The sequence below is a fragment of the Opisthocomus hoazin genome, chromosome 2 (assembly GCF_030867145.1).
Source record: "Opisthocomus hoazin isolate bOpiHoa1 chromosome 2, bOpiHoa1.hap1, whole genome shotgun sequence".
Taxonomy (NCBI): domain Eukaryota; kingdom Metazoa; phylum Chordata; class Aves; order Opisthocomiformes; family Opisthocomidae; genus Opisthocomus; species Opisthocomus hoazin.
This window is the reverse complement of record NC_134415.1, coordinates 43,867,122-43,891,673: the sequence shown is the minus strand read 5'-3', so window position 1 is coordinate 43,891,673 and position 24,552 is coordinate 43,867,122. Positions and strand designations below refer to the sequence as shown.

The window sequence follows — 24,552 nt, the reverse complement described above, 5'->3', positions numbered from 1 at the left end:
CCAGGATCCTGAATGACCACTTCAGGGTACGGTATGCGTATTGCTAAGCTGCCAGCTGGATGGCTGCAGCAGTTACTGCTGTCAGCTGAATAGCCCAAACCTAGCAAGGGTTCTGTTCCCCGCTGCAGAGTTCTTCCAGAGCAACACAAGCACCTTCTCCATGCGTTGCAAGGTAAGATTTAAAAATACATACGTTGTAATGAGTCTCTAAGGGTGTGAGTGAAAACAGTAGCTGGAGTATTTGAGTGCAAGCTGCGTTTGAGAGTGCCTCACCACTTGCTCTTTCTTGCCACCTGAAATCATACTGTTAGGGGGCGTGAATATGTTTCTGCTCTCTCTTTCCTGTCTTTTCTCCTTGGAAAGGGTTTTTTTCTTTTGTTACGAGGTCCAGAGTTACCATGTCCCCAGCAAAGTAGTTTTCCACTAGAGAAGCAGGTCAGAGGAGCAAGAATGGTATTGTCACTGTGCTGTTTCAGAGCCCCTGTCGGTGCCATCTTTGTTCTGTTAGCGATCCATTGAGACTTAATGGGATACCATCCCCATCTCCCTGGCCGCTGCCCACTAGGATTATGCCTTCACCCTGTGGTAGCATAACTTTGAGGTGATACTTCAATATTTGTCTCTTTAGCTCAGTCACCAATTAAGAAAAAGAAACTCATTCTTCTAACTGGTGAGTTACTGAGCATTTTGTCCTTTCTGTCTATCTGCAGCAGTGTTGCTGTGTGTGTGGCAGCAAAAGTAGAAGGGAAGCTGTCACACAACAGTTTGAACCGACGCCCAGCAGACTGGGCCTGTGTTTTAATGACAATGAGTAAGGAAGAGTTTTTCTGTGTGCCGTGGTAATTGCATTTGGCACACAGCTACCCGGCTCCCCGTCTGCCCCTGCTAAACTCTGCGTTGGCGAGAGGGTTGTTTGGTCTGTAATAGCGATGCTGTAATTCCAGTGATTTTTCTGCCACCTTGCAGAGGATAGTTTATTGGGAAGTAAATGGTCTCCTGCGAGCGTGGTGGAAGCCCTCTCATACCAGTGACTAAAATTAGGTTGGTTGAGGTGGAGGAGGTCAAGTGATGTGATGAAGCCTGCCTGTGCCTGGAAGGCAGGCAGCTGCCCGCATTTAGGTTCCCTAGAGCTCTAAATGAGTTTGTGTAGGCTGAACTGGCTGCTTTGACCCGCTGTCAGAAAGCTCCAGCTTCTGTAGGCGGGGAGCTTCATCATGCCTGAACTGTAAGTCATGAGGAAAAAGCGCTATGCTGATCTGGTGAAAGTTTCCACAAGTAGGTGTAGATTTTGGAAGGTGGATTGGTGGCCCTTTCTGATGTCTGGTGCCGCAATTTCTATTGTCAAGAGAAGTTCTTAGAGTTGCAAATCACTTCAAAAACCTTGGCCTGGCACTCAAAGGGCAATTACTTGTTACGCAGCTGAACACATCTCAGTTTTCCACACTCCACTCCACACTGCAGGCCTGGATGATAGCAGAGAGCTCCTGCCATAAGATCGTCTGGCGGCAAGACTTTGACGTTAAACGTTCGTGACGGTGTTTCTTTCTCCTGCAGACCCACGGGCATGTCTTCCCCAAAGCCCTCTCCTGCCGGTTCTGTGAGATCTCAGCCGGGACGTATTGCTAACAGCTGTGGTGGGAACACCATCCCCTATAATATCCCAAGTATCACCTCTTCCTGTGTCAACATCACTGCTGGTATCCTCTCTGCATGTGCTCTGTGGGAACAGGCTGATGCACTGGCCAGGGAGAATTAGGGTAAGTTTGTGCCCTCTGGCTTTTCTGCCTTATGTGTTGTCGTTCTGTGTATGTACTTGCTTAAATCTGAACACTCGGTGTAGCAAACGCCAGACCTAAAGCTCAAAGCATGAGATATGTTGAAATAGACAGCTAGGGCATATTGGCAGAGATACTTGATGGTGATATATTGATGAGTGTTCCAATTAAAAGGTTGTCTTGGCATCCTCAAATGTCGAAGAGCTAAGGAATGAGGGTATCAAGTGCAGGAAAGCTGCCACCTTGCTTCATGGTAAGACAGGAAGCAGAGGAGGTTTTTTGCTGTTTGTTTTTCCCTTTGGGGCGCTTAGCTTTTCTGAGTTGGTTCACCTTCTTTAAGAACAGCTTTGTGGCCTGTAGCCTTGTGGTTTAGTTAGATTGTCAAACTTCCAGGTATTTTTGCCTTGCGAACAGTGAAGCCGGCTGCTCTGCGTAACAGAGAAGCTGAGCAGCATTTGAACTCAAGTCCTTGCTGGGCACGTGACCAGTACTTGCCAGCAGCATTTCCTAAAGTTGCTGCTACTTGTCTATTTTACCGTTTTGTTGTTAAAAAATGTATTGTTCTGTGGTACAAGCAGTGGTGAATAAGCAAAAGCCCTAGAGTATGTGCAGTTCAGTCTGTAACCTGCCATCCCATGTGGCATTTGCAGTGACATTTTTCACAAAACACAAAGTTTTGTGAGCTATTGTGGGCAAAGGGATATATTGCCACGATCTGTTGGCAAACTTGCAAAAGAGAATAAGCACCGTGTGCCTGGCTCAGCTGTTGGAAGGCTGTAAAAACACTCACGCTAATGAGGCAGGTGCTGAAATTCAAACGGCTTTGCAAGTCCCCTTTGAATAAAGAACCTCCAGTGGTTGGCTGTCCTCTGAGCAAATCTGTGCTCGCGGCAGCAATACACGTGTAGTGTTTCGGATTCTGTCCTCACAAGGCTGGTAAGAGACTGTCACACAGAAGGAGTGGTGGATGCTGCTGCTAAGCCAGAGGAAGGAGTCTTGGAGGGAAACCTGTGGGAGGGCAGCCTGAGCACAAGCTTGCTTCAGCCAAGGCCGAATTCAAAACCTGCTCTGTGTTGCCGTTGTCATGTAGGGGAATGATGGCTGGGGTAGTCAATACTCCCAAGGGAGTGGATCTGTGCGGTGGAACAGTAAATACTCACGTAGGCCTGGCAAGCTGTACAAATTTTTAAACCTGTTCAGCTGAGAAATCATGATGTCTCCAAGGTCTGAGGATGGATGATGGAAAGGCACCAGTCCCATTTCTGGGCATCGCTCAGGAAGACACTCGAATTTGGCTTGCTTCAAGTCTGGGGGAAGCCTGCGGCGGGGACTGGGCTGTGAACACCCAAACTTTTGCCCACCTACCAGGGAGTCTCGACGTCCTTTTAAAGCCAGCGCTTGGGGAGCCGGTTCAGTGCGTGTACGCGTGTGTGAGTGCGTTCTGCTCTCACGTGCCCTGCCTCGTGTGCTTGTTACGCTTCCCGGCCTTCCGATAGCGCTGGGCTCTCTGCGTCGACAATGTGTTTAACGGGACTTGCCGACGGACAGCGTGACGCTGTTGTTGCTCCTGGCAGCCCCCTCGCCTGTCAAACGTGCCTGCTGTGTGAAACCAACCAAATGTTTTCGCTCTGCCTCCTCTTTTTCCAGAGTTTTTTGCTGAACTCAGCACAGCGACGTGCGCTCTGGCATTGAACAGCAGCGTGGCCGAACTAGTCCATTACACTCGACAGGGTTTGCAGTGGCTGGGACTGGAGACCAATACACTTTAACTGGTCCTTTGGGAAGCCTCAGCAACAGCTTTTATACAAAAATGTGTACACATCTACATTAAGCACATTAAAATGTATCTGGGGAATGGAAAAGAAACACGACTGCGGTCAGATGACTATTTGTAGCCAGTAAATGAATAAGCCGATAACGTTACTGTCTGCAAAAAGGACAGCAGCATCTTTCACACAACGTATTTTTCTTCTCAGTAAATTTTCCTTTAAAGAGGAATTCCTCTCCCACATGCAGTAAGATGCATTTCTGTCATTGTATGATGTTAATAATTTCTTGGTGCTCTCAAAATATGTTTGTTAGAAATGAAGGTAGTGAAAGACTTGCTTCTGTTCAGCAAAGTCACTGGTCCTTCCAACAGCCAAACTGAACCACACTGTCTGCTAGAAAAGGCATGAGATAAAAACCACAGAAACAGACCCCAGGCCTGGAGCTGGGGCCATGGGCCGTGGCCCGCGGGGAGCGCCGGTACTCCATGGCTCAGCACTGGGTGCAAGCCTCCCTGTGCTCGACACCCTGCCCAGCAGCACCTGGGAGCCGCTGGAGGCCTCGGGCAACGACGCGGTGGTCATCGAGGACAGCATCCCTGGCACCAGCCCCCACCGGGCCACCCTGGTCGCCCCGGCCAGCTGACGGAACATGGTGAGTGTGGAGGGGGTGGCAGAGCCTGCAGGCGGGCGTCCCGTGCCCAGGAAAGCTCGCATTGCCCCGGGGCCGGGCGGTTGGGGTTGCTGTTTCAGCAGGGGTGGCCATCTCGGCAGGCACGGAGAAGTCCCTGGAGCTGCCCGACCTGGGGCCGGACACCTTCGCCGAGGCCTTTCCCGAGCGGGCAGGGGACAACCTGCAGTTTCCGGACGAGCAGACATTCACCACGGACATCTCTGACGCGCTCGCCTGGCTCGACACCATGGACAGCATGGACACTGTCCCCGATGTCCCCAGCGCGCCCCACAACCCCTACTTGAGCGCCTTCCTCAACCAGCCCCCTGACCTCTGCGAGCACGGGGCGGAAGGTGATCACTTCGAGGGCCGAGCAGCGGGGGCAATGCTGGGGGACGCCGACCCATTCTCAGGGGTGGCGATGTCCCCCTGGCCGGACCCCGAGCAGGAGCAGGGCCGGGGGGCAGCGGTCCTCCCCACCGGGCTGCCCGAGGGTCCCGTGGAGTCTCCTGCGGAGAGGAGTCTCGTGAGGGGTCGTCCAGAGGGTCCCCCGGAGAGTGCCCTGGAGGGTCCTCGGCAGAGTGCTCTGCCGAGCCCCGCGGCTGCCCCTCGTCGCCATCGGCCCCGCACAGCTGACCCACAGAATCACAGAATCACAGAATAGTAGGGGTTGGAAGGGACCTCTGTGGGTCATCTAGTCCAACCCTCCTGCCGAAGCAGGGTCACCTACAGCAGGCTGCACAGGACCTTGTCCAGGCGGGTCTTGAATATCTCCAGAGAAGGAGACTCCACAACCTCCCTGGGCAGCCTGTTCCAGTGCTCCGTCACCCTCAGAGGGAAGAAGTTCTTCCTCATATTCAGACGGAACTTCCTGTGCCTCAGTTTGTGCCCATTGCCCCTTGTCCTGTCACTGGGCACCACTGAAAAGAGCTTGGCCCCATCCTCCTGACACCCACCCTTCAGATATTTATAAGCATTTATAAGGTCCCCTCACAGCCTTCTCTTCTTCAGGCTGAACAAGCCCAGCTCCCTCAGCCTCTCCTCGTAGGAGAGATGTTCCAGTCCCCTCATCATCCTTGTAGCCCTCCACTGGACTCTCTCCAGTAGCTCTTCATCTTTCTTGAACTGGGGAGCCCAGAACTGGACACAGTACTCCAGATGAGGCCTCACCAGGGCAATGTAGATGGGAAGGAGAACCTCCCTCGTCCTGCTGGCCACACTCTTCTTGATGCACCCCAGGATTCCATTGGCTTTCTTGGCAGCCAGGGCACACTGCTGGCTCATGGTTAACTTGTCGTCCACCACGACACTCAGATCCCTCTCCGCAGAGCTGCTCTCCAGCAGGTCCACCCCAAGCCTGTACTGGTGCATGAGGTTGTTCCTCCCCAGGTGCAGGACCCTGCATTTGGCTTTGTTGAACCTCATCAGGTTCCTCTCTGCCCAGCTTTCCAGCCTATCCAGGTCACGCTGAATGGCAGCACAGCCTTCTGGTGTATCTACCACACCTCCCAGTTTGGTGTCATCAGCAAACTTGCTGAGGGTACATTCTAACTCTTCATCCAGGTCGTCGATGAAGAAGTTAAACAAGACTGGGCCCAGTACTGACCCCTGGGGGACACCACTAGTTACCAGCCTCCAACTAGACTCAGCGCCGCTGATGACAACCCTCTGAGTTCTGCCATTCAGCCAGTTCTCTATCCACTTCACCGACCACTCATCCAGCCCACACTTCCTCAGCTTCCCTAGGAGGATATCATGGGATATCCTCCCCGCTGGAGGAGGCTCTGCGGGGGCAGCCCCGGGTGGCTCTGACCCGCCTGACGCTGCCGCTGGGCATCGTCTCCTGCCGCGTGGTGCCCAGGGCGGGCAAGGTGGGCAGCAAGCAGGCCAAGTGCCCCACGCCAGCCGGCACCCCCGAGGCGCAGGAGACCTCCCCGCGGGACAGTGTCCCACCCAAGCAGAGGAGGAAGATGGGGGTGCTGCCCGTCAGCGGGTCAGATGAATCGTTAACGGTGCCTTAACCTTGCCTACGCGGCAAGCGAGATCTCCCGCTCTCTCCTTCGCTCGTGGTGAGATGACTCCTGCTCTGCTCTGGCTTAATGGGCGTGGCTGTCCACCTACATCACTGTACTCAGGTCGACCGGACATGGTCCGTGGACACTTGCCATTTTACCGTCCGATATCCAAAGACACCCAGAGAGCCCCTGCCGTGTGACGGACGCCCACCCCTGACGGAAGTTTTAAGCAATAGTCCGTGTCTGGCCAAGAGAGCCGGCGAGGGAAGCACCATGGGATCACAGAACCACAGAGTCGCTTCGGTCGGAGGAGACCTTCAGGACCACCGAGCCCAGCCATCAGCACGACGCTGTCCATGCCACCACCCAACCGCGTCCCCCAGCTCCGCGTCCTCACGTCTCCGAAACGCCCCAGGGACGGTGCCTCGGCCGCTTCCCCGGGCAGCCCGCCCCAGCGCCTCACAGCCCCCTCGGCCCCGAGCTCTTCCCTCGCCCCCAGCCCGACCCTTCCCTGGCGCCAGGACGCGCCCGCCCAGAGCCCCGCAGACGTTTCCTCGGCCCGTCTGGGAACCGCCGGGGCCACCTGAAACCGCCCCCCCCCGGCGGGGCTGGGCCCGCCCTCCGCGCGCCCCTTCCCGCCCAGGCCCCGGCGCGAGCCCGCGTCGCCCTCGCGCTCGCCGTTCCATAACGGTCTCCGGGCAGCACCCGCCGGAGCCAGCGGTGCCGGGGCGGCCTCTCCCCCGCGGCAGCTCCGCAGCCCGGGCCGCGGCGCCGTCGGCCGGCAGCGAGGAGGGAGCCGCCGCCGCGGAGCGGCCCCGGGCCAGCCCGGCTCTCCCGACCCCGCGGCCGCCCGCGGAGCGGACCCCCGCCGGCGAGCGGGGCCCGTCGGGCGGCGGAGCCCGGCCGCGGCGGGGCCATGGCGACGCGGAGCCCGGCCTCCCTGCGGCGCCGGCTGCAGAGCTCGCAGGAGGCGCGGCGCCGGCAGGCGGGGCTGGTGCGGCAGCTGCAGGCCAAGGTGCGGGGCGGGGGGTCGGGGCCCGGCGGGGATCCCGGCGCTGCGTCCGCTCGTCGTCACTCTGCGTGTCCGTCCAGGTGTGGCAGTACCGGGCTCGGTGCCGGGAGCGGGAGCGGCAGCTGGCGGCGGGAGCGGTGAGTGCGCGGCTAAAGCAAACCTAGGAGACGGAGGGCAGGAGAGGACTCCCAGGCTTCAGGTCTGCGGGAGCACTCGCGGTCATGAGCTGCGGGAGTGCAGCAGTGGGAGACCGAGGAGAGCTACTCCCACCGAGTAATCCCCGTCCCCTCCCTTGCTCTCCGTGGTCGTGACAGTGAAGGGAACACAAGAACTTGACAAAACGTTTCCTTTCTTCTCCAGGGATCCCTTCCAGGCAGGTGGGAAGCCAGAGGTGAGCACAGCCTGGAGAATGCGCTGCTTCAGCTGGAAGAGGAGCATCAAAGGTAAAAGGAAGCTGCGTTACCTCACACTGGGTGTCCTGGACACTCATGGAAGCGAGGGGAAACCTGTCAGCGCTGCCCGGCCTCCCCAAGGGAAGCAGCTGGGCAAGCCTCTTTGGAAGGAGAAAGGCCCACAGTCTGTTCTGGGCTGCAGTAACAGCGTTGTGCGCTGAACGGCTCCGTTTTGAGCGGGGGGTTGCTCCGGGTGACCTGCAAAGGTCCCTTTCCAGCCTAAATTCTTCCGCGATTCAGTAGGTGAGCTACTCAGCAGAGCCCCTGTTTGGGCTGAGAATCAAGAGAGGAGAGTGGAGGAAGAGAGGTGGCCAGGACAAGGACAGAGAAAGGTGATGCATCCAGTGATCAGGCAGCACAAAGGGGAGGCAGGACGTTAGTTGTGGGCATCCTCAGAGTTGAAGAGCAGGGGGGAACCAAAACTGTAGATGGAAATGGAAGGCTCAAAGCAAGGAGAAGCAGATGGGTTTGCTGTGACAGGGTGGTCTTACTTAATCCTAGAAAGCACTTTCGCTGCCTCTCAGTTTGACAAGAAGTCAGTGTTGAAGGAATTGGAAAATCACGGGGATGCTGCTTGTGGGTAGCAGTTGTTGAGCGACCTCCTTGCTGCTTCTCCCGTTCCAAGGTGTGAGGATCTGGCAGAAGCGAACACTCGTCTGCAGGAGCACCTCGATCAAGCGAACATGGTCAACTCAGCCCTCCAAGAAGACATTGGGAAGCTGGCGGCGGATTGGATGAGGGCCCAGAAGGAGCTGGAACTGAAGGAGAGCGAGTGGCGCACTGACCGTGAGGTAAGGACAGGCTACGGCAGTGATGCCAGAGCGGAGTGGGAATGCATTGTATTTCTGGCATAGAGGGCTTGCCGTGTGCGAGTTGTGGCTCTGTTGAGGACGTGTCGGTGTTGAGTAGCAGCAGAGAGGGGTGTGAGATGGAGGGGTGTCAGCAAATCTCGGTGAGGGAAGATGCCCACCTGCTGTGACCGTGCTGCTGGGTGTTAAAGGTGAGTGCTTGCTGTTTCTGGGCACTGCAGGGCAGTCACACATGAACGCTCGTCTTTTTAAGCGCTGCTAAATCTGCGTCGACAGCAGTGGAGACCAGAGAGGTCTGTGTGTTTTCCCACTCAGAGTAGCCAACAGGAGAACAAGACAGGCCTCCCTCACCAATAGCCTGTTGCAAGGAAATCTGACGCTGGTCTTGGAGGGGCTTGGTTTTGTCTTCCTCCCCCGAGAGTGCTGGACGCCTCTGCAAGGCGAGACGGTGGATCGGGATCCGTTTGCTTTGCTGATAGCCACTCCTGCAGGAGAAGCGTGGAGGTCCCCTGCTTTGAAGTCAGGCGGCAGGTCTGCAGAGGGTGCTTCTGTGGGGCCTGTGCAGTGCTTGGTGCCCCTGTTGGAGTTGTTACTGAAGGAGACCTGGTGATCGTGGTTGTGCTCTCTCCTATCGGAAGGACTTGTACAGCGACAGCGAAGGCTGAATTGGCTTTTTTTTTTTTGTCTTTGCATGTTTAGCTTTATGACAGCTACGTCAGGGGTGAACATAACCGTCTGCTCAGCCTCTGGCGTCAGGTGGTAACCTTGCGCCGTCGTTGCCTGGAAGTGAAGACTGCCACTGACCGGTGAGTAGAAGTGAGGGCTGGATCTCTTGCAGAAAAAAACGTAGCTTCCCTTCCCACCCGCTTTTTGAGCCTCGGTGTTGCGGTCGTTGCAGCTAAAGATCCGATTTCTCCTTGGGTAGTCTGAAGCAATGCCATTAAGCATGCTTTAGGCTATTTTCAGAATCCTTTTGTTTGATGCTGGTTTCAGATAAACCTGAGGGGCTCAGTCTGTGAGCTGTGCAGAGGCCCTGAACAGATGAACTTGGCTATGGTGATCTCTGGGCACATTAACACAGACACAGGCATACGTGGACACATGGGAAGAGACTCACTAAGGCTGTGCCTGCCGTGTGCAGAGCGGTCCGTTTTGTCGAGTGATTAAGATCTGCCTTAAATGTCACTGGGTTTCTTTTCCCACCGCTCCCAATGGAAATATCGTTCATGAATATACATATATGTTGTGGGTTTGCCTCAATTTGCAGCAAAGAACCTACGCAGTTACTCTCTCACTCATCCCCCCTCCCCGGAGGCATGGGGAGGAGAACCCGAAGGAAAAAAGGCAAAAACTTTGGGTTGGGTTGGGATGAGAACACTTTAACAGAATGGCAAAGGGAGGAGAAAACAGCAACCAACAATGCTGATAAAAAGCATGTACAACATGCAGTGTTCTCACCACCCAATGCTCAGCTCACTCCTGAGTAGCAAAAGCCCCTCCTTTAGCCAGCTCCCCACTTAAATACTGCGCATGACATCGCATGGTATAGAATACCCCATTTGGTTGGCTGTTTGGGTCAGCCCAGCCAGCTCCTTGTGAAAATTAACTCTATCCCAGCTGAAGCCAGGACTATATATATATATATATTTTTTTTTTTTTAAATTCTTTTACCCTTCTCATTTCCAGCTTACATTTATTCTGCTCAGTTTGCATCTGCTTGTTCCTGTATCAACATGGCTGAGAGAAAGAATGGCTTCTCTACCCTGTTACTGCATTTATCCAATGTATCTTGCTTAGTTTGATACCTCCTTTTTGTGATTGTTTTCTTGTTCTTGGGCTCTCTGAGATTCCTTTCTCACAGCTTCCTTCTATAAAATGAAAAAGAGCGTGGCTGTAACAGTACCTTCCTCTGGTGTCAACTTCAAACTCTGGGTTACCGTCAGCCATTTGCCTTCTTTGATTCTGAGCATTCCTAAATGTGTAGAGTGTGCCTGACCTCCTGGTTAATTCTTGAAGCCTTCTGGCTGTTGCATACATTTCTTCTCATCTCGGAGGAGAACATAGACTCATTCCTCAGCCATCAAAGAGACCCATTGCTCAGCTATCGAGATGTGTCCCAATCCCAAAGTGTCAGACGAATGGTTCGTCCCCAACGAAGATGTCACCTTTCCTGCCAGCTTTTACCGTTGCGCAATTACATGGTCAAAAGTGAGTCAGCTGATAAAGACAGTGGTGTGAACATTAGCTCGTTCTTTATTCTTCTGCAGAGATTTGTCCGAGCTGAAGGCAGAGCAAATGAGGCTTTCTGGATCTCTGCTTGTAAGCTGCTCCCACCTAAACTCTGGCACACAGCTCTGGGAGTCCGTCACTGCGCGTAGACCTGTCCCGAAGGAAGAGGCACAGCCGCAAGTGGAGCAGGACATAAGCCCGAAGACTTGGGAAGTGATGTGCTTACAAGTCACGGGGGACCTGGAGAAGCCAGAGCTTCAGCACAGGTAAACGTGCTTTAGACTTTGCTATTACCAACATTCTCTTTTGTGGGTGCTTCTTGGATTCCTAGATGGGCTGTGTCCGCACGTAAAACACACCCGTTCTCCACAGCCTTGTTTCTGTCCGTAGTCAAACCATTGCCTTCAACAGAACGGGTAGAAAGAACCGTCTGGCTGACGGAAGCTCTTCTGAGTAAGACAAGACTGGAGAAGAGATTGCACACGACAGTGTTTTTGTGGTTATCTGATTCTTGGTGAGAACTTGAGACCAGCACAAAGAGAGCTCTGTCTCTTGTGCAGCCCCAGGGCTGCGCTAAAGGAGTTGGGAGAAATTTGCACAGGACCATCATAAGCAAAGTAGCACCCCTGTGCTAATGTTTCCTTGCAAGAGTGAGCGCAGAAGGCCTCTGGGGCAAGAGTGCCATTTTGCAGCGTCACTGCTCGTAGTAATGTGAATGGTCCTTTGATCCTACGATTATTGGATTGGAAATTGATACACATCTCCCTCCCCAGGAGACTGCAAGCTCTTTCATCATTTCTCTGCTGCAGGGCAAAGAAATTGTGGGAATCGCAGTGTGGGCTTTAAAAGTCTGTCTTAGCCAGAGAAGAACTTTTGGGCAGTGTTGTATCCAGCGTATGAAAGAGGAGAGGGAGAACTAATGGGCAGGAAGCTGTTAGCTACCTGAAGGGAGGTTGCAGTGAGGTGCGTGTTGGCCTCTTTTCCCAAGTAACAAGGGATAGGATGAGAGGAGATGGCCTTGAGTTGCGCCAGGGGACATTTAGGTTGGATGTTAGGAAAAATTTCTTCCCTGAAAGGGTCATCAAGCGTTGGAACAGGCTGCCCAGGGAAGTGGTTGAGGCACCATCCCTGGAGGTGTTTAAAAGACATGTAGACGTGGTGCTCAGGGACATGAGTGAGTGGTGGACTTGGCAGTGTTAGGTTTACAGTTGGACTTGATGATCCTAAAGGTCTTTTTCAACCTCACGGGTCTATGATTCTCTACTCTTGGTTTTGCAAATGAGAATGTTTTTACATGAAAAGCTTGTTTATCTTTCCCCTTCTCATAGACTGAAAGACTTAGCTGCACTTGAAGGAAAACATTCCTCCTTCCAGAGCGAGCTGGTAGTCACAAGAGAGACACTGGAGGAATTGCACCTCCAGAGCGATCTGCTGAAGCAGGAGAAACATCAGCTTGCCCCAGCACTGGAAAAGGTATGGTCACCTTCTTCCTAGGCAGCACTTGTGGGAGAGGGAGCTGTGAGGGCAGGACCACCACAGACGCCGTTTCTGGTAGCAGAGGGCAGGGGCAACGTTGGTCTCCTACTCTCACGTGCGGCTAAAGAAGCAAACAGCGTAGCTCTTCACCCTTTTTCCAAGGCAAAAACAAACGAGGCTGCATGTTTCTATTTATGCTTTTTTTGTGGTGAAGCTTGCAACTTTCAAAACTCCATTTGTTCAAGGCCAGAGAGCGGGACAAAGCTCCAAGTCAAAGTGTGCTGTCTTGTACTGCTAAGAATGGGAATGACACCTTGCAGTTGTTGAAGTTGTATTTTAAGACCTACAGGCAGCTTTGACTTGCTGGAGCCTCTTTAGGCCTTGAGGAAGAGGATGAGAAACAGCTGATCCCACAAGACTCTTTCCTCTGGACTAGCTGATTTTGGTCCAGTGGAAAAAGGGCTTGGGAGAATCGCATCACTGCAGGAGACAAGGGAGTTTGCCATCACTTCAGTGTCAGTTTCATAACGTACCATCTTGGGTATTATGGGATAGCTTTGAGAGGAGAAGCGTTTGTTTCTGATGGTCTGTGGTCTGTTCGACAGTCTTAGTTTTGGAGTAGGTGGTATGTTTAGCAAATACCCAGCAGAGGTGTTACACTGAAGAAAAAAACTGAAAAATCACAGTCAATCTTCAAGCTTGAATGCCAGCGAGGTATATTAGACAACTTCCTTGTGCCAGACAAGTAAACAGTCTTGTTGCCATGACCTACTGTACAGAGTCCAGGAGCTCTTTCTCCTCCAGCTGACTGAGAAGCGGCACTGGGTGGCTCTGCACAGAGCTCCGGAGAAAGGGCTCTAGGGCTCTAACTGCATTTTGTCCCGCTTTCAGGTTTACCGCCAGCAAGGGTCAGCGAGCAGTGCTCGGGAGCAGCTGCACCAGGAGTCCTCTCACCAAGGGCACGCACTGGCCAAGGCATCCAAAGAGGAGGAGTTGCTGGTGCAGGAGAAGGCTGCCCTACAGCTGCGACTGGCAGCCATGGAGCGCGACAGGCAAGGCCTTTCCGAGCAGCTGGCAGAGGCCAGGTAAAGGCAGGGAGGAGACCCTAGGCAGGACGTTATTTCATGTCTGTAATTATAAGGTGGTAATCGTTACACGAGGATTTATGGCATCCTGAGTGCTTTTCACAGGTTTTCACCTACCATGGAGAGAAAATGGAAGAATCTTGGGCAAAAAACCCCCAGTATACCGTGATTTGGATGTTATTTTTCTGACAGCTAAAGCTAACAAAGCTCTCCTGAGCCTTGGGCTTGTGTTTATGCCCCCTTGCACGTTCCTGTGTGAAGTCCAAAGCAAGGCAATATCATTCCTCAGTATCTGGTACCTTGGCTCTGCATTGAGGAATAATTAAACCGTGCAGACGTGTACTGAAACCTGAAGCTTCTCTCTGGCTTTCGCTTCTTGTTCTGTGCATTTGAACATAGATCTTGCCTTATCAAGTAGTTTGACACAAGATCTTCAGAATTCAAGGCTGTTACGTACGGACATTGTGAGTAGGACACTGCCATTTCGGGTGAAGCTGGAGGCTCCCGCTGAAAATCTTGAGGGCCTTCTGTTTCTAAGCTAACTCTTGTTAGCTGTGGTGCCGGACCTAGAGTTGGTTACCCCAGCCGCAGGGAAGCGTCTTTTGAGTTCTGGCCAGTCTTTGGGAATTCTTGCCCATCAGTGGTGTCGGGGTCCTGTACTCCTTAGCACATGTTCTTTAGAGACAGATGTCGTGGTGATGTTGTACGGGGAAGGAACAAGATTCTGTCCTTCTGCTGTATCAGGTTTCTGAGATCAAATGCGACAAGTTCTGCTTTTCCAGAAAACCCCCAAGAAACAACTCAACGTGTCGAGATGTTTGTCCTCCTCTTAGATGTGTTTTCAGAAGACTCCTGAAGTTGCGGAGCTGTACGAGTGGTGTTTCAGAGACTGTTTGTCGTACTTCTTGACTTTTGTGCTTTACCGCTCCAGAGTAGGTTGTTAGCGAGGCCGATAAACACCGTTTTGACTCAGTCTGTCTCTTGAGAGCTGCTCCTTCTTCTGAGCTCCAGCTTCTCTGATTTAATCCTGCTGATTTATGTTTTGTCACTTACTGGGCTGTAGCAACTCTTCTTGCGGGATGTTGTTCTCCAGAGCCTTTTGCTGTCACACTTTGGAACTCTGTCTTTTCTGTTTGGTTTTAGAGCCCGACTTTGCTTTATGCTTAAAATGGAGCCTATTTACTTTGGCCTGCCAGAGACTGGCGTAATCAGAAATAGGTGCTTGTTCTCCTTCTGGAAGATACATCCTCCATTGTCCATGCAAGTCGTGAAATCCTGCGGTTGTGCATTTGATTGCTGTTCCACTCGGGTGCCCCTTTACATCCTGAAGGATGTTATCCTGATGGCATCCCTGTAGCAGTGAGGCAGTGCTGTGTGTTGTAGGAACCTGGCGCACAGACGCTGTCTGAGGTCAGGGAGGTAACTGCAGCTCCTGGTACCACAATCCCGTGTGTCATACGCAGCAGTTGCTTGAAGTCTGGGGATGTAACAGTTTGCCCCTGCAGGTCTACAGCTTCCATTCTAAGGAGTGACAAGCCATTTGGGCTACTGCCTACTTAGTTACCAACGCTTGAAGAAAAGTAGCACTTTTTTCTCTTGAACTTCCGACAGTTTAAACTGAAGGATGCCTGTCTCTGCTTTCAGGTAGTCCTTGTTCAGCTGAAATCGAGTTCAGATTTCTTACGGACTCTGCTACAAGCATGAGACTTTACTGTACCATCTGATGGATTTCTTTAGTCCCTTTGAAATTCAGGGAGTCTGGAAAATTCCCTACCTATACGAGCAGCGTTACAAAGTCACGAGTCAGCCAGGGAAATGCTCTTCTTCTGTCCCCCTGCAGAGCAAGGTGGAAGTGCTGATGAGATACGGGCTGTGAGCAGAGGCTGGGCATTTGCTTGCTGGCACAGACCTTGCGGGCACAGCTACCCGTGTGTCGTAGATCAGACAAGAGCAATTTAGGACTTGGCTCTTGAGGTCAAGTCTGCCTGGGCTTTCTGTGTTATGCTAGGTGAGAAGGAAAGCCTGGGCATTCCCTCGAAGGGGCCTGCATTGCTATCTGCAGTGGCAGTAATGCGCTTTCTGTATATATGAGTTCCCATGCAAACCATTTTCTGTACTCAGGGGTGGGGCTCTTGAGCCACTGCTTACTGGAATAACTCCCTGTGGGTGTCAGGGGCAAGAAACTCATTTCTCTCCGCATTTGCAACTTGCAGCTCAGTGAAGGAGACCCTGGAATCCAGCCTGTTTGAGGCTCAGCAGCACCTGTCTCAGCTGAAAATCCAGCTTGGCACAGTCACACAGGCCAAGGAGGCCATCCAAGGTGAGAGCGTCACGTGCTTTGTTTCTGGTGATCCCCTGCCTAGGCAAGGTGGTATAAAAACAGCTCTCTGTCTGCAGTGCTTCTGAGGAGTGAAGGGGCTGGAGACAGATCCCTCCTACACCGAAATTCAAATGGCTTGAGGTCAGTAAAGTCGGAACCACTGTCTGTGTAGACTCTGAATGTCGGCATTGGTTGTGTTTGCAGGGGAAGTGAAACGCCTTCAGTGTGAGCTGGAAGCAGAGAGATCTGTCATGAGGCAGGAACGGGAAAACACGGCACAACAGCTCTTGCGGACAAGACAGCAGTATGACAGTGCCCTCAGCCTTCGGCAAACTGATCATCAAGCGGCAATAAACAAGCTCCTGCAAGACCTGGTAGGAAACACTGTGCTTTTGAGTTCTTCAAGCAAGCTTTGTGGGCTGGCTTTAGAAGAAGAATAGCCTGAGCGGGTGAAATGGCAGCAGTCACCTGCCAGAGGCCACACGTTGCCAGGCCAGGCAGCAGAGCCAGCGGCTCGTACTTGCAGGCCGTGAAGACCCACGGGCTGTGTTCGGACAGTAAATACAGCCACAGACTTGGTGTGGGCCTAAGACGAGTTTAACAGGAGGTTGGGTGGTCCCCACTCAAAGCACGGCAGCAAAGGGGTAGGATCCTAGCAGACTCCCGTCTGCCGTGAAGCAGACTCCTCGCATTCCTGCCAGCTGCAGTCACGGGAACTTTGTTCCTTTCTCTCTGTCCTGTCAGGGTTGACAGAGGTGTTATCTTTGGGCTTGAGGCGTATGGAGCAGGCCCCTTGTTCCTGGGACTTCAGTTCGTGGCCTGTCTTGTGACTGGGGCATCAGGGCACTGGGCTCTTTCTCACCCTGCAGTCCGTCTGCAGCTTTTAATTGATGAGGATGGAGCTGAGCTTTGCAGGCAGAGACTCTGAGAATGGAGAGAAATCCCAAGGCGAGGGGTGCTAGGAAACAGGCGGCCATCAGAGACGGGAAGGTGACGTCTCCTTTTCTTCCACCTGCTGACCTTCCTTTTAAGTTCCTTGGTAGGACCTGACTTACGGAGGGCACAAAGGCATCACTGGGCACTGCTGAGGTGGGGGTTTGCGGGAGGGATGAAGCTTCACATGTGTTTGAGCAGCCTGGCTGGGACTCCATCGTGAAGTCTCTTCCTCCCCTCCTCAGGCAAGCGAGCGGGAAGGGCACCGTTCAGAGCTGCAGCAGCTGCTGGAGCAGTGGGAAAAGGAGAAGGCAGAGACAGAAAGGGAGCACGAGAAGCAGCTGTTTGAGATGAAGCAGGAAGTTGCTGCCGTGCGAGCTCAGCAAGAAGAGGAAAAAACTCGAGTCGAAAATGCCAAGCAAGAGGTAAAGACTGTGAAAGGAGAGCTGGTGTGGTGTTTTTGCTCTTCTGGGCTCCTCCTCGGCAGTGCCTCTCTGGACACTGTCCATCTGGGTAGAAGTGTCTCTCAGATGCCCCTCTGCAAATGGGAGCAGTGCCTTAGCAACCCAAAAATCCAGAGAGCACAAATCCAGAGAGCTTTGTGCCGTGAGGGACAGGGCCACTAATGAGAGAGGCTACCAGAGCGTAGGTTAAAGAAGGGCAGGAGGCACGTGGCAGGCCTGAAGAGAACGTGAGCACCATCGCTGTGTCTCCTGGTGAGCGAGCTGACAAAGGAAGCCACCTGCACAGCAAGGACAGAGCTGTGGGAGAAGGCTGGGTCCCGGGCTGCTCAGCAGATGCAAAAGTCGCTATCAAAAGACAAACAGGCCACAGCAGGAGACAAGGGATACCCTCACCAGCAAGGCGAGAGAGACCCTTGAGAGATGCCACACATTTTCCTCTTAGATGACTACAGCTTTGTTGGAGGTTCACTCACGGGTGGACCGTGTTTGTACTTCCAGTCTCACTTAGGAATCTGTGCCTCGGGGTGGGCAGATGCTGCCCTAGGAGAGCAGCAGCAGCGTAGTGCTTGGAGAACGTGTGAGCCCGTCAGTCCTTGAGTCTTGCCACACAGAGGTTGTATGGGAAGTCTAAATGCGTCTTCTCTTTGTTCCTGTGCAGGTCCTGCTAGAAAAGGAGCGTGAGAAGAATGCTTTATTAGAGACGCTGCTGCAGACTTGGGGAGAGCTAACAGAAGCCTGCCAGCAGCTAGAGCAGCTCAGGCGGGAGGTGGCAGAGCAGCGAGAGCATGGGCAGGTAAGGTCTGGATGCGCAAAAAGGGCTGAGAAGACAAAGTTTGCTGAGAATAGAAAGCTGTTCAATATTGCCCGTCTGAGAGCAGACAGTGGGGAAAAACTAGAGAAATTTGGGAAACAGAAGCACTGATTCAGATAAATAGGTACGCCTGCATGGGGGAAACTAGTCCAGATGTGGAAGACAGGATGACAGACCGTGATCTGACCCTTACTCCCTCAAGAGGGGACAAGTGGGGCTCTAGAGGATGGTACAGTGAAAACTCTAGACAGTAGAGGTCCAAAAAACCCACCCCAAACTCAGGAAATCAAATGCTGGGGTTGTTGTCTCCTGCCTTCCTTGCTAATGGAGAGAACATCGTCACGCCACATGCTCAGTCTGGACTGTGCTCATCTTGCTGACTGCAGTCGTCTCCATTTCTTGCTGCTACTCCAGGGCTCAGATTATCCTGGCTGCAGTTCTGGTGGATGCTCCCCAAAAGAAGTCACTAGAGCTCAGAGAGGTTCAGAGAAGGGCAACAAGGAAGATTGGACGGGCTGAGGAAGCTGGGAAGACGCAGCCTAAAGGGTGGCACAGGAAAGGTCCACAGCGTCCCAAGAGGCAGGGAGAGAGGGGGCAGCCCTTGACCGGCACTGAAGCAGGAGGTCAAATCTAGTATGAAAAGCAAACCTGTTGAGATGGAATGATTGAATCTTTTTCTCGCTGTTTTGCAGCATGAACGGGACAGAGTGGAAGCAGTGAAAGAAAAACTGGTACGGGAGATAAACCTTCTCCAGGAATCGGTCACAGCCTCCGAAAACCGAGCAAATACAGCAACAGAGATGAATCACTGCCTTGAACAAGAACTTCAGACTACGGTGTCTATCTTAAAAATCAAAAATGAGGAAGTGGAAACGCAGTGGGAGAAAATCCAGATGCTCCAGAAAGAGGCAGCACAGGCAAAAACTCTGCAGGAGACTGTCCCTCGTCTGAATGCTGTCCTGTTGGAGTGGGAGGGACAAAGGAAGTTGGACCAGGACCAGATGAGAATGCTGGAAAAGCAGAAAGAAACGTGTCAAACTACTCTCGATCAGGCTATTAAGGACATAGGAGAGAAAAAACAGAAGGTGGAATCCCAGCAAGAACAGATCCGGGAGCTGGAGAAGCAGCAAGAAGAACAAAGGATTGCTGTCAGCAAAATGAGCAAAGTGCTGGAGGAGAGAGAGCGGGAGATCAGATCCCAGCAAGAACAGATCCGAGCCCTGGAGCAGCAGCGAGAAATGGAGAGGACTGCAGTCAGCAAGATGAGCAAAGTGCTGGAGGAGAGAGACCAGGAGATCAAATTCCAGGAGGGGAAAATCATCATGCTGGAACAACACGGTGCATCACAAGTGAGAAATCTGCGGGTGGATCTTGATCATCTGAAAAGAGAACTGGAAATGGAGAGAGAACAGGTGAAATCTCTGCAGGCAAGCCTTGAACACTTGCGGGCAGTTCTTAAGGACAGAGAGCGGGAGTGTGATTCTCAAAGGGAGCAGTTAAGACTCTTGCAGCAGCACAAGGAAGAGCAAGAGGGGGACCTGCAAGAGCTTCAGGGTAAAGTAGCAAAGATGACCCTTTCTTTGTCTGAAAAAGATCAAGAGCTTGAGTCACAACAAAAGCAAATCCAGGAAGCTGAAGAAGTCATGCACATGCAGGTGAGGACTGTCCGTCACCAACTGGAGCAGACCCTAGAAACCTTAAAAGAAAAGGACAGACTCATAGACCTCCAAAAGCAACAGGCAAGGAGCTATGAGGAGAAAACAGAAGAACAGCGGAATGTTTTACAGAAAGACTTGGAATACTCTATGGCAATACTGAAAGAAAAGGACTTCATGATTGAATCTCAGAAGGAAGTGATTGAGACCTTCCAAAAACAAGAGCAAGACTCTGAACAGCAGAAGGAAATTCTGCATCATCTTCAAGCGGCGCTAAAGGAAAAAGAGCAAGAAATTTTATCCCTCAGAAAGCGCTGTGAGGCATGCAAGGAAAAGGAGGAAAAGCATGAAGCTGAGCAAAGACATCTCCAAGCAACAAAACGGACTCTGAAGGAAAGAGAGAAGAAGATAGCGGTTCTGGAGGAGGCTATCTCTAAGCTTCAACAGCAAAAGGAGGAGGCAGCGATGCCGACTAAAGCTATGCTGCAAAGGCTTGAATACGCTGAATCTTCTCTAGAAGCTAGAGATCAAGAGATAGCGTCTTTGCAAGAGCATGTCCAGGACCTTCGAGAGCAGAAGCAGTTGGAAGGCAAGCAGGCCAAGAGAGTAGAGCAGGATCCAGACAAAGCGAGCCAAATAACGAAGGAGAACCATTTGGAGTTCCTCAAGCAGCCAGAGCAAATGAACATGTTCCAGCTTCGTGGTGAAAGCATGAGAGTAGCCCTAACATCATGCCAGAAGCAAGTGAATCTGCTTGAGGAAGAGGTGAGGAAGAGAGACAAAGACAACAAAACTCTTATGCAAAAACTCCAGCGGCAAGAAGAAGAACTGAAGACCTTGCAGAATCTCCAGCTTAGGCTAGCCGAGAAGGGAGAGGGGGTTAGACACCCCAGAGAGCAAGAGAAGCTCCTGGAAGAAGCTCTTCATGAGAGGGAACGAGAGACCAAACCTCAAGGTGAGCAACAAGAACTAGAAGAGGAAATCAGGGCTCTTCGGGAAGATCTCCAGCATGTCCAGCAGACTCTGACCAAGAAGGATGAAGAGATCGAGTACCAGAGAGGCAGAGTCAGGTATTTAGAGGAGACTCTGACAGAGAGAGAACAAGAGCTAAGGAGGCAGAGTGGGCTCCTGAAACGGTTAGCATCAGCTTTGCGATGGAAAGATGGAGATGAGACCCTACAGAAACAAATCCGGAGACTCCAGAACTGGGAGGAAGAGGAAGCAGAGAAGAGGAGAGTTCTCCAGGAGCGAGACCGTTCCTTGCAAAGGCAGAAGGAGCTAACCCAACAACTGGAAGATGAGCGCAGAGCAAAGGGGAAAGAACTGGAGCATATGGTTGCTGTTTTGAGGCAGACTGAAAGCAGAGAAGTCAAATGGAGAGAGAAGGCACAAGCACTGGCTCTTGCCCTTGGCAAGAGTGAAACGGCTCACGGGACTCGGAGGGAAGAAACAGCCGTCCCGCAGAGTGTGGTTTCAGCGAGGGACACGGACCAGTGTCAGGTAGACAGCGTGACTGACCGTCAGCCAACGAAAAGGTCTATAAAGGAGTCTGATGATGTTCCCTTCAAGAGATGGGAATGTATTTTCCCACAAATAGTTGACCTGCTTGGCCAAAAAGCTGTGACTGCTGCCAGCAGGCTCGCCTGTCTGTGTGCTGCGGCCAGAGACCATCCACCTGCTGGAATGTTTTCTGCCAGGCCCAGAACTACAGAAGGAACTACGGAGCTTGCTGTTGAAATCAAGTCCAAAAAGCGGGGGTGGGTCATTGGCTCTCTCCTACCTCGGCAAGCTTAGCCAACACAGCGTGGGTGGGATTTGGCACGGGAGGGAAAGGGCACAGCTGACCAAACCAATGTGCTAAACTTAGCAGAATTGTGTAACGGTGGCTGAACAGCAGCTACACGGACGGTGCTTAGAGGATGCTCTCAGAGGTGTAGGTTTGTGAGGTACAGCTTCTCCAGTGTGTTAAAAATAACGGAATTCGTACCATTGCCTGATCAGGTTAAAGGCTTTCTTGGGCACTGGGGATGTCCTTGTGCCGCAGTCCAAAAAGCACGAAGGCAAATTTGTTTGGGTTTCTCCAAGGTGATCTGGAGGAGGGACCCTAGAAGGGAGAGTGTTGTTTTGGCCTGTGGACCAGGAGGAGAAGAAGGGACGTGGCGGCTGTCCGTTCCCGAGTCGGGTCACTCTCCCCGACGTGTTGGTTCTGGCCCTTCTCGCCTTTACGTGGCACCAGCTCACATCATCCCCTCTCTGCCTACCCAGCAGGCTCTTGCAGAAGGGGAGCAGCTGTCGTGGCTCTCGGAGAAGGGGCTCCTGTTGCAGCGGCTGGAAGTTCTGCAGGAAGCAGTTGCAAGGCTGGAAGATGAGAAGACGGAGCTGAAGCAACTCAATGCTGAGCTCCGGAGGACTCTTGAGCAGGTGAACCAGGCTTTCGCTGCCTCCGCACAGCCTCGCGGTCCCCTGGAGCACAGCACATTTCCACACACAGCGCTTTGGAGTCCTCTGCTCGTTTCCTTCCCTCTCCCACATCCCCCTGCGGACACAGGCTTTCATATTTTGTCTCTCTTCTGGCACCCCTTTGCCTTCGCAAATGCTCATTCGCTGCGGTACCGCCCTGCTTGCCCCAGTGTTGTCCCCCCACACACACACGTTTGACACTGCTGGGTCAGGAACTGTTTCCTCTTGTTCTTTCTCTTCCATAGTCTACTCCAAGTGCTTTTTGCCCCCAGCGTTGTCTGGTGCAATTAACAGGCTCTGAGCAGACATCTCCTTGCCATGATGTCCAGAGGCCCCTTTGCTCCTTGTCTGGAGGCCGGTTTCTGTGACCCTTTCTCCCACCCAACACGCAGGTGGAACGTGAGCGGAGGAGGCTGAAGAGGTGTTGCAGGGATCGGCCGCTGCCAGACGCGTGCGGATTTTCTCTCCCTGACCAGCACAGGACGCCTGCTTCCAGACAGGTGGGAGCAGAATCTTAGGTGGTGGGAGGAGGCTCTGGCCACGCAGAGGAACAACGGCCGGTCCCCGTGGCAGCAGCCCCCCAGTACAGGCCCTGTAGAAGTTGAATAGAGAGCGTGGCCCCGGCCAGGCTGGAGACCAAAAGGAAATCCTTGCACTTTCTTCACAGGAGGAGTCTCCCGTGTGCTGCAGTCACCGCTGAGCTGAGCTGCAGAGCCAGGTGAGCAGCAGGAAAGCTCTCGTGAAAAGCTGCTGTGGCCGCGCTGACGGGCAGAGCTCTGCACGACGCTGCAGCCCGAGTCTGGTGTGGCTGTCGGGGAGGGGGTGCGCCGGGCAGTGGAAATACCCAGCCAGACCCATCTGTTGGCCGCGGCCAGACAGCGCCGCTCACCCGGGTCTCGTCCCCCGCGTGCCTGAAGGTCTGGCCTGGGGGGAGAGGGGCTGGGGGAAATCCAGAACCCTGGAATGGCGTCTGTTAGGTGAGCTCCCTCGCCGAGGGAGAGCGTTTCCCTGTTCCCAGCCTGAGGCTGGGGCCTGCGTTCCCGTGTGGAGCAGAGCCCTTGGCAGAGCCCGTGTCCCTCTGGAAGCAGAGGCCGAGGGTGCGTCTGCCCAGACGGCCGGTGTCGGGAAGGGAGTGCAGCAGGCAGGGTGCGAGAGAGCGATTGTAGAGAAGCTTGATTATGACTACAGGACAGCATAAAATCATAGAACTAGAACATGGCCTCAGCCGTGTGAATACAGGTGTGTTAGGAAACCACACGGGGGTGGAATGCTGCTCTCAGCTGTGCCCTGAGTAGGCCTTGCCATGGTTGGGTTAAACACCAGCTGACCCAGCGTAAGATCAGAATGAGAAGGTGTAGCAAGATCAATGTCATAGGTCAGTAGGTTAAATTTCAGAAAGAGGAGTAAGTTTAACAGAACTTTTTGAAGTGTCTCAAAGTCTTTCTCAGGACTGTACGGAACAGAGTTCCCGGAAGAAGGTGAAGGAGAGACGAGGCCCCCGAGCCGCCCCCGAAAGCAGCGAGGGAGAGCTCTGCTGAGACAGAGGAACAGAGAGCGCTCAATAAATGACGTCCTCACAGAAACGGAGCGGTTGCTCGGAAGCTGATGCAGATTCCAGGCTCGATGCAGTGGGTTTCGGGGGTGTCCATGGAGTGCTCTGGCGAGCGGAGCTTTGCCCCTGACCGAGGTGACGGGGCGGGAGGGCCGCCACGGCCTCCGCAGCCCCCTCGGGCTCGTTCTCCCGCGGCCCACGCAGCCACGGGGGACTCCGCAGGCGGCGAGAGGAAAGCTCGCTCCGCCGCTCCCCGGGTACCCCGCGGGGGCCCGGCGGCCGTCGGGGCTGGCGGCCGAGGGTGCCGGGAGCTGCGGGCGGGCCTGAGCCGGGCCGGCTGCCCCTCTCGGGTGTCCCTTCTGCCGGCGGTGCCGGGGTGCCGGGGTGCCGGGGGCGGTGCCGGGGGCGGAGCAGGCGCAGTGCTGGGAGAGAGGCGGGACGGGGGCAATGTGGGGGCGGAGCGAGGCCGGGGCCGGTTCCGGGACCGGGGGGGGGCGGTGCCTGGGGCGTGGCAGGCGAGAGCTGGGAGGGGCGGGGGCGGTGCCGGAGGCGGTGCGAGGCCGGAGGCGGGGCAGTGCTGGGTGAGGGGCGGGGCCGGGGCTGGGGCCGGGGCGGGCACGATGCGGAGGCGGAGCAGGGGCGGGGCCGGGCTGCGGCGGGCGCAGTGCCGGGGGTCGGGGCGGGCACGATGCGGGGGCGGAGCAGGGGCGGGGCCGGGCTGCGGCGGGCGCAGTGCCGGGGGTCGGGGCGGGGGCGGCCGCCGCGGTTCGGCGCCTTGGCCACGCCCCTGGGCTCCTCCGTCCCGCGCCGGGTGAGCGGGCCGAGGCGGGGCGGGGGGCGGCGGCGGCCAGCGGGCTCCTGGCGGCGCTGCCGTTGTGCTGGGAGCCGCGGTCCCGCCTCGCCGGGGAGGGGAAGCATCCCCGTTTCGTTCCCTCCGGAGAGAGCAGCTGTCTGCTGCCGGTGCTCGGCGCTCCCAGGGCACGGCCTGGGCCAGGCCGGAGTTCTGACGTCCGAATGCTCTCTCGGGGAGGGACCGGTGGGGTTCGGCCTCGATTATTCTGCCCT

General features: G+C 54.1%; 1 protein-coding gene across 3 annotated transcripts; it reads left to right on the top strand.

The window, feature by feature from the left end:
• Window positions 1–151: 151 nt before the first annotated feature.
• LOC142360513 (uncharacterized) lies at window positions 152–23,502 on the top strand. Of its 3 annotated transcripts, none has more exons than XM_075413443.1 (18): window positions 152–172; window positions 1,555–1,757; window positions 7,322–7,378; window positions 7,602–7,684; window positions 8,319–8,484; window positions 9,202–9,308; window positions 10,770–10,997; window positions 12,060–12,204; window positions 13,099–13,292; window positions 15,506–15,612; window positions 15,817–15,986; window positions 16,791–16,970; window positions 17,668–17,802; window positions 18,513–20,975; window positions 21,741–21,896; window positions 22,328–22,435; window positions 22,603–22,653; window positions 23,384–23,502. In XM_075413443.1, exons 2-17 carry the CDS (start codon window positions 1,734–1,736, stop codon window positions 22,633–22,635), a joined length of 4,356 nt encoding a protein of 1,451 aa, XP_075269558.1. In that variant the 5' UTR covers window positions 152–172; window positions 1,555–1,733; the 3' UTR covers window positions 22,636–22,653; window positions 23,384–23,502. The 3 variants fall into 3 exon arrangements, with proteins under 3 accessions (XP_075269558.1, XP_075269559.1, XP_075269560.1); XM_075413444.1 differs by having other exon boundaries at window positions 23,374–23,502; XM_075413445.1 differs by having other exon boundaries at window positions 23,364–23,502.
• The last annotated feature ends 1,050 nt before the right edge of the window (window positions 23,503–24,552 follow it).

Excerpts from the sequence above, each read along its gene's own strand:
- LOC142360513 (XM_075413443.1), top strand. The coding sequence starts at position 1,734 with ATGCACTGGCCAGGGAGAATTAGG. Across the intron at positions 9,309-10,769 it reads GTGAAGACTGCCACTGACCG|AGATTTGTCCGAGCTGAAGG; the intron begins GTGAGTAGAAGT and ends ATTCTTCTGCAG. Across the intron at positions 15,613-15,816 it reads GGCCAAGGAGGCCATCCAAG|GGGAAGTGAAACGCCTTCAG; the intron begins GTGAGAGCGTCA and ends TTGTGTTTGCAG.